This window comes from Anabrus simplex, chromosome 5, assembly GCF_040414725.1.
Source record: "Anabrus simplex isolate iqAnaSimp1 chromosome 5, ASM4041472v1, whole genome shotgun sequence".
Classification (NCBI taxonomy): Eukaryota; Metazoa; Arthropoda; class Insecta; order Orthoptera; family Tettigoniidae; genus Anabrus; species Anabrus simplex.
In genome coordinates this window covers 436,663,895-436,672,932 of record NC_090269.1, presented here as the reverse complement: position 1 = coordinate 436,672,932, position 9,038 = coordinate 436,663,895, and the positions used below count along the sequence as shown (strand labels likewise).

At 40.7% G+C, this 9,038-nt stretch overlaps 1 protein-coding gene across 1 annotated transcript in view; it reads left to right on the top strand.

Moving 5' to 3' along the window:
• Positions 1–2,527: 2,527 nt before the first annotated feature.
• Positions 2,528–9,038, top strand: part of LOC136874620 (zinc finger protein 239-like) — a 100,028-nt gene continuing 93,517 nt past the window's right edge. The window contains exon 1 of the mRNA XM_067148251.2: positions 2,528–2,654. Coding sequence (XP_067004352.2) covers positions 2,589–2,654 — 66 coding nt within the window. The 5' untranslated portion in view covers positions 2,528–2,588. The remainder of the gene's footprint in view (positions 2,655–9,038) is intronic.

Sequence of the window (9,038 nt, the reverse complement as noted above, 5' to 3'; positions counted from 1 at the left end):
TTCTCCTACTGTACTACCTTCTCTTCCTTGGCCTACTACAACATTCCACTCTCCCATCACAATTAGATTCTCGTCACCGTTTACATATTGTATTAAATCTTCTATCTCCTCATATATTCTTTCGATTTCTTCATAATCCGCTGAACTAGTAGGCATATAGACTTGCACTACTGTTGTGGGCATTGGTTTGGTGTCTATCTTGACGACAATAATTCCTTCACTATGCTGGTCGTAGTAGCTTACCTGCTGCCCTATTTTCTTATTCATTATTAAACCAACTCCTGCATTTCCCCTGTTTGGTTTTGTGTTGATAATTCGGTAGTCGCCTGACCAAAAATCTTTTTCTTCCTGCCAACGTACTTCACTTATACCAACTACATCTAACTTTATCCTATCCATCTCCCTTTTCAGATTCTCTAACCTACCACAACGATTCAAACTTCTAACATTCCACTCTCCGACTCGCAGAATGCCAGTATCCATCTTCCTGATGATCGCCCCCTCTCGTGTAGTCCCCACCCGGAGATCCGAATGGGAGACTAGTTTATCTCCGGAATATTTTACCCGGGAGGAAGCCATCATCAGTACATCATTCATACAGAGAGAGCTGCGTGTCCTCGGGAGGTAGTTACGGCTGTAGTTTCCCGTTGTTTTCAGCCGTGTAGCAGTATCTACTCAGCTAAGCCATCTTGAGTATTATTACAAGGCCGTATCAGTCAATCACCCAGACTGCCGCCCTTGCAACTACCGAAAGGCTGCTACCCCCCTTTTGATGAACCATTCGTTAGTCTGGTCTCTCAACAGATACCCATCCGATATGGTTGCACCTGCGGTTCGGCTATCTGTGTCATTGGGACACGCAAGCCTCCCCACCGCTGCAAGGTCACATGGTTCGCAGAGGAGGTCCAACATAGTACCGAATTGATTCTGAATAGCCTACTCACGCGCAGTAGTATACTTGCTGTTCCAATAGAGATTCAGAATTGGTTCTGAACTGGAGTTCTGAATTTACTCTGTTCTAATGACATTCAAGAGCTTTTGGAGCCAATGGCTGCAGTTCCCATTCAATACCACGGATTTCATGTTGTATACATGCATATTTAAGTCGACCAGTAAATGGCGTGGCTACAAAGAGTACTTCTCATTAGAATAGTGGCGTCATCCATCGTCCATTGTAAAAGTTTTGTAACAGTTCATACATTGCTTTGATACAGTTCACAGTTGCCATTTGCAAATCTAAAAAGCATTATTAACAATCAATTCTGGAGGCATTCTGATTCACATATGCTCATTAAGATAGTTTTGAAGGAGTTCACAGCCTGTTTGGAACAGTTTGTTGTAACGAAGGAGTTCACAGCCTGTTTGGAACTGTTTGTTGTAACAAAATAGTTCATAGCCAGTGCAAACTGTTTATTGTTACAAACATACGGTATATGTTGTAACATACGTAGCAGTGGTTGCAACTTTTGGGATAAAGTTGCCAATCAGTACCTGGCTAACCACTACCAAATAATTTGTTTGATCAATAAGGAATATGACTAAACTGCTACTCTTAAAGGGGCTGCTAGCCCAGGTGAGGACTGTGCATTGAGAGAAGGGCTATGCCTATATCCGTGCAAGAAATTGGCTTATTAAAATGCATAAGGCATTATCATCCAGGATGACTTACATAATTTGTAAGTGTAATGAAGTAGGCTGGGCTCTCCTTCTACTATCTGAATGTTTGTGGAGTGAAAACAAAACTGAATGAACTATATCAGAACATTCATAATAATTACTTTAAAATTTATATAGTAACTGAATTACTGTGTGAATCTGGTGTAAAGGCATTACATAAAGAACAGAGCTAATAGAACTGGCGGAGTTACAGGATTGGGAGGTTGTGTCTTCACATTGAGATCATTTGCCCAGCAAGTTAAGCAAGAAATGAATAGTTTTGCAGATTTGGTTGTAGAATTTTATTTTTACAATTGGCTTTATGTCACACCAACACAGATAGGACTTCTGGTAATGATGGGATAGGAAAGGACTAGGAGTGGTAAGGAAGTGGCCGTGGCAGCCCTGAAGACAGTTTTCCATGGTTTCTCATTTTCAAACCAGGCAAATACTGGGACTGTACCTTACTCAAGGCCACTGTCACCTCATTTCTGCCCCTAGCCATAACGCCGCAAGTCGTATCTGTGTCAGTGTGATGTAAAACAAATTGTTTAAAGAAAAGTTCTAAAGGACAAAATATAATGAACAGATTAGAGTAGCACAGGATGGAGTTGTATGGGAGATACATCAAACCAGTCATTAGACTCCCTGTGTAGTCTGCCATATGTAAGTTGCATTTTCCACAATGGATGTGCAAATTAATCCCAATTTGTTGGTGTGGGATGTTCTTTCAGTGAAAATGTTTATCCCTGAGGTTCTGTTTCCAGGTAAAACTGGAGGTCCTATGGCTATGAGCACAATATCAAGTTACCTAAAACTACAGGTTTTACTAAAAAACAGCAATAATAGTGTTTGTTGTTCTTGTTTCAGTGCAAAGTCTGAGGAAGTAATCTACATCCCAAAACAGTTTAAACCTTCACACGCTATTTAAAATGGACTTAAATGTAAAGATCAAAGAGGAGCCAATCTGCTGTGAGGAAACATCGAATGCTTCATGCGTAAGTATCATTGCAGATAACTGTATAGTGATTACAAATACATTGTTAGCAGTCATCTGAATTAGACTGGTTATATAACTCTACATTCTTCTGTTGTTTAGGAAATATATGAGTGTCTTGCTGTCTATTCTTAAGTACACATATATTTGTATACTAATCAAAAATTTACTAAATATTTTTTTATGATTATGTAAATGCAGGATTTATAACCGTGCATCTTTTATTTTGCACAGCATGTCTGAAAGCGGTTTTGATGAAGAAGTGGATTTCTCTTCATCTCTCTTTCCTTTGTAGCTCTTGTCAGGAAAGATGGCAGTCTGAGTAGCTTAGGTTGTGGAAGGCTTGCCTTCAGGTTTCAAGTTGACATTAAATCCTTTATCACCCTGATGGTAATAAATGTGATCAAGCATATCATCCTCTTGCAGGAACGATTTCTGTCATCTTAGTGTTTTGAAATCCATAAAGATAGTTAGCAGGACATAGAATCAATAATGATATGATAACAATTTATAAGTTATGAATGTCATTATGGCCCGTGTTGGCAATTGATCACTATCAAAGATTAGAGGAAGATGCATTTATTCAGTAGTGTTAGATTAATGTTGTTAAAGATACCTGTGCCTCCGCTCCCTCTTGGCAATCAGTCTAATGTAGGCGTCCATGCTGAGTGCATGTAAATTACGAGGACAAGGGGCATTCACTTTTGGGTTCGAACCCCGCTCTCAACAGCCCTGAAGGTGGTTTTCCGTGGTTTCCCATTTTCACACCGGGCAAATGCTGGGGCTGTACCTTAATTAAAGACATGGCCACTTCTTTCCCTCTACTAGGCCTTTCCCATCCCATCGTCGCGATAAGATCTATCTGCGTCAGTGCAACGTAAAGCAAGTTCTAGAAAAAAGGAATATATATATAATGTTACTCATATATTCTATTCAACAAAGTATGATTTGTAGATCAATTGGGTCCACTATCAAGACAAATAATATCAGCTCCATGATCAATTCATGACTCGAGAATATTTGGTTATTATAAGGATATTGATTGTAGCATGGTCCAACACCAGTCACAATGTTTTTAATGTGTTATTTTAGTTTCAATTTTAAATGTGCAGTCATTAATTTTATCACTTTTAGATTTAGGTCGTACTTAAGGCATAGCAAATTGTATTTCTTTTTTTGGTTGTTATACAGTAGAACCTCGATAATTCGAAATCGGTTAACTAAAAATCTCACCTAATTGGAAGAAGCTGTCGCTCCCGGAAACATGAAGTACAGTTTTGCATGATATTGCAATTGTTTAATTCGAAATGTGGATAATTCGTATTTTGAAGAATAACGTCGATCCCATTACCAAAATTCAGACTTTAAATTCAAAATTGCCTTCACATTAAAAAAAAAGTATTTTACAGAGTAACTTAATTTCAGAATTTCTCCGCGTCATGAAAGAACGCGTCTTCCGGAATGTTCAGGGGTAGCTTTCCACACTTTCACTCACTTCCATGTGTCTACAGTGTGCTTCATGTGTGCTAAGTTTACGTGAAATTGTAATTCTTTTGTATTCAGCATTTTAAGGAATGCCACAATATTATGTAGCAGGCAGTGTTCGGAGAAACATAACCCGCAAACACTGGCGATGCCGACAGTTGATAAGAAAGTGTGGCTCATATAATAAATTCGTACACAATGAACAGTATTGTCAGTGCTGATAAAACTGCATTGTTTAATTTTTTAGTGCCAAACCCAAATGGACTTACGGCTTTAAAGGAGAGAAGTGTCAGCGGGGATATCATACAAGGGGGTGGGGTCACTGTATTGTGTTGCAAATTTTATAAGCCACGATGTTTTGAGGGCGTCACGCACTTTCCGTGCAGTACAAGGCATCTAGAAATGCAAGCGTACAGTAATCTAAAAGAGAAAGCATTTGAACAGGAGATTGTCCTCAACTTTGATTTTTTCTTTTTTATTATTATTATTATTATTATTATTATTATTATTATTATTATTATTATTATTATTATGTGCGTATGGACCCAATGGATCACGCAAAGCTCTTACGATTCTGTTTTCTGAGTTGCCAAACAGCTCTCATCCTTTCTCCGTGGATCCTTTTTCGTTCTTCTGTCCACTTTGCTCCAGTCTTCTTTTTCACTTCGTTCTCTGGTTGCACTTTCCATCCATTAATTTTTTTCCTATAAAGGTTTCTTTTGTTACATGAGGTTATGTTTGCCAGTGTTTTATCCAAGAATAATCTGTCTTGGAATTCTATCCTCCTCCATCCTCTTTACAAACTACTTTAGTATTATGTAGTTCTAGTGGTAAATAGTGTATATTTAAAAAAGAAAAACTGTATTTGTTGACCCCGACATGATCGAAGTACGGTAACATGTTTACATAATCTCTTACAAAGTCCGCAATTCTATTCACACATGTCCAATCCAACCGTAAACGACGGAATAAGCGCTGGCGTGGGATTTTTGCGGGTAGCGGCAAAAGTACCACCGTTTCGGCGTAAACACGTCAAAGCTTGTTTCTTACAAGTTGATTCCCAGTTTATCACTGCAGATATAGCAAACAAAGTAACCAAATGTCATTATATCTTAGGATCTCTCGACAGTGAAATTGCAGATTTAATATCCGACTACATAACCAAACCTTTGTCGACTATACCGTATAAGGACTTGAAAGCACATCTTCTCGCGTACTGGCCTTCGGTTCAGAGGGTGCCAAGTTCGATTCCCGGCCGGGTCGGGGAATTTAACCTTCATTGGTTAATTCCAGTGGCCCGGGGGCTGGGTGTTTGTGCTGTCCCCAACATCCCCCCAACTCACACACCACACATAACACTACCCTCCACCACAATAACACGCAGTTACCTACACATGGCAGATGCAGCCCACCCTCATCGGAGGGTCTGCCTTACAAGGGCTGCACTCGGCTAGACATAGGCACACGAAATTATTATAATCGCAGAATTTGAAGAGTCAGAGATCCGCAAGGCAAAAAAAAGTTACTTACAGGTGTAGAGTTAGGAGACAAAACGCCAACCTCCTTACTTAGAGAAATGCGTGCTCTTGCAGGTTCTCAAATAACCGACGACTTCTTTAAAACAATTTTTTACAACGAATTCACACCAATGCACGGTCTATTCTAGGTGCTAGCCATGATGCACGTCTCGATGCTATGGCCTGCATGGCCGATAAAATTACAAAAATAACAACACCTACCCAGTTCATGTATAGCACTGAATTTCTAGCTCAGTTACCACATGGTAAACTATTTTCACGTCTTGAGAAGCAGCTTTCTGACGTAACAACCTATATCCAACAGCTTTGAATACGATCACCATCACGGAATAGATCCATATCACCTCGGGGAATCCTCAAGTATTCCATCTCTTGGTACCACTGCTAGTTCAAGCAGAATGCTAAAAATTGCACTCAGCCATGCTCGCTTGTTCGTCAACCACCTACGAGTAGTAACACATTGCCGAAAACATTTAGGGCCATCACTTGGCGCAGCACAAAGTGAGGAGGCTGAATTATCCCGCCGCCTGTTCATAACAGATCGCAACACAGGGCTAATGATTTTAGTGGATTCTGGGGCCGATGACTGAGTTCTACCTGCAACCGCACTAGAACACAAAAACGTTCAGAAGTGGCAATTCTATGCAATAAATGGTTTCACAGTACACACGTATGGCGAACGCCTACTTAGCCTTAAAGTAGGACTTCGGAGAAAATGTCCATGGCCATTTCCAGAGCGGCAACTCTATGCAGCAAATGGTTTCACAATATACACCTATGGCGAACGCCTACTTAACCTTAAAGTAGGAATTCGAGGAAAATTTTCATGGTTATTTCTTCTAGCTGATGTACGCCAGCCTATTATTGGAGCTGATTTTTTGGGTAATTTTGTCCTCTTGTTAGATGTTAAGTTAAACTGATTGATTGTCAGGCACACGCTTTATAAATTCAACAATTTATAAATCAGTAGTCTTGATAGATCCGGGGCACAAATATCGGGATTTATTGAAGAAATGTCCAAACTTCCTCAATGAGAAGCCTAATTTCAACTCCCCTGAAGTTACTGTTCATCACATAATCGCCAGGACGGGACCCCCACTGCATGCACGAGCCAGGCGCCTACCACAAAGCAAAACTGGAATTCCGAAAGATGAACATTCTCGGTGTATATCAACCTTCTAAAAGCTGCTGGTCGAGTCCTCTCCATCTATTACCTAAAATAGATGGAACTAGGCCCCCTTGTGGGGATTACCGTGCACTCAGTGCCATCACAGTATGCGATCGGTATCCAGTTACTCATCGGCTGGATTTCAAACGTCAACTCTCCAACAAAACCATATTTTCCAAAGTTGATCTCATTAGAGCTTATCATCAAATTCCTGTTGCACCAGAGGACATCCCAAAGAGAGCCGTCATTACTCTATTTGAATTTTTGAATTTTGCCATTTCAGCGATGTATTCATGGCGTTTTGTCGGACTTGCCTTTTGCTTATTCTTATCTTGATGACATCAGAGGAAAAACAAATGGTCCACTACAACAACTTTTCGAACGCCTAGATGAACATCACCTTGATGTCAATGTAGGAAAGTGCATTTTTGGTGGAAAATAAGTTTCATGTCTAGGTTACCTTGTGTCAAACCGAGGAATTTCACCTCTAGCGGACAGAGTACAGGTCATCAAAGATTTCCCACGTCCTACAACAGGAGCAGAACTTCGACGATTTTTGGGACTTGTGAATTTCCACCGACGCTCTTTACCAACACTGCAGATACTCAACAACCCTTATTTGATCTTTGCAAAAACGCGAAGAAGAAGAAGAAGAAGAAGAAGGATAACCGTCCAATTGCGTGGAATCAATTAGCAGATGCATCGTAGACCCAGCTAATGCAGCCTTGCTTGCTCACCCGTCACCTGATCTGCCCTTAATCTTCGGACTATGCCATAGAAGCCTCACTACAGCAGCTGAGGGGGGAAACTCCAGAACCACTTGCATTCTTTTCCAAGTCCTTCATAAACGCGCAACGCAACTATAGCACCTACTATCGTGAATTGATAGTTGCCTATTCTGCTGCGAAACATTTCAAATATTTGCTAGAGGGCAGAAAGTTCACAATATATTCAGACCACAAACCATTATCGTTTGCTTTCCAACCACGCTTGGAGAAAGCAGCACCTAGACACCGCAATTTTCTTGCATAGTTTACTACGGATATTAGATATCTCCCAGGCGGAGAGAATATCCCTGCTGTCACATGCTCTAGGATTGCGGATATTACGTTACCAACAAGATATAGCTAAGTCACAACAAAACGACACACAGTTGGAAAGTCTTAAGAAAAGTGAAACTAGTTCATGGAAATTCACCATCATGGTTTTATCTGATGGATATAACTTGGTTTGTGATAGTTCTACAGTGAAACTCTGACCTTACATCCCGCCATTCGCATTGCATGACTTCGCTCACCCCAGCATCAAAGGAGCAGTGGATTTAATACGACAGCGTTCTGTTTGGCCTTCTCTAAAACAGGATGCAAAATTGTGGGCAAAAACGTGCATTCCTTGTCAAAGATGAAAATATTTCTAACACACAAATAGTGCTATCGGAACTTTCAGTCAAGTCAGTGATCGCTTCTCTCACATTCATCAGGACATAGTAGGACCACTACCTTTTTCTCAAGGCTTCACATATCTACTTACGATGATGGATTCAAACGTTGGCCGGAAACAGTACCACTAAAGGTCAGTACTGCAGAATATGTTGCTAGTTCTCTCTTCTCATCATGGATTGCACGTTTCGGTGTTCCTAAATTCATCACCACCGACAGAGGACGAGAGTTCGTTTGCCAGGTTTTCGCTCACCTCGAAAGAGGTTTGGGAATACACTACATAAGAACTACCGCTTAGCATTCCGCTTCCAAAGGGAAAGTCGAACGCTGGCATACCAATCTCAAGGCTGTCTTAAGAGCTCGCCCCTCAGATGGCTGAATCAACAACTTTCCTACAATCTTAATGGGTCTCCGTGCATATGTGAACCCTGAATACAATGTCACTCCAGCAGAAATGACTCTCGGCGTTACAATCAAACTTCCAGCTGATTACTTTGATTCAACACCATTGGCCTGCGACATTCCTTCCTTTGTCGTCACCCTGAGGCAGCACATGGCCTCAATGAAGCCGGTCAACATTCGACATCACTCTGCAAAATCTATCTTCATCCATTGAGAATATACGACAACTTCTCATGTATTCATTAGACAAGATGCAGTTAGAAAACCTCTCCAACCGATTTACAATGGACCGCATCTTGCAATAAACGTTCTGAAAAGAACTTCATTCTTGGAACGCCCCATAGTCAGAGACA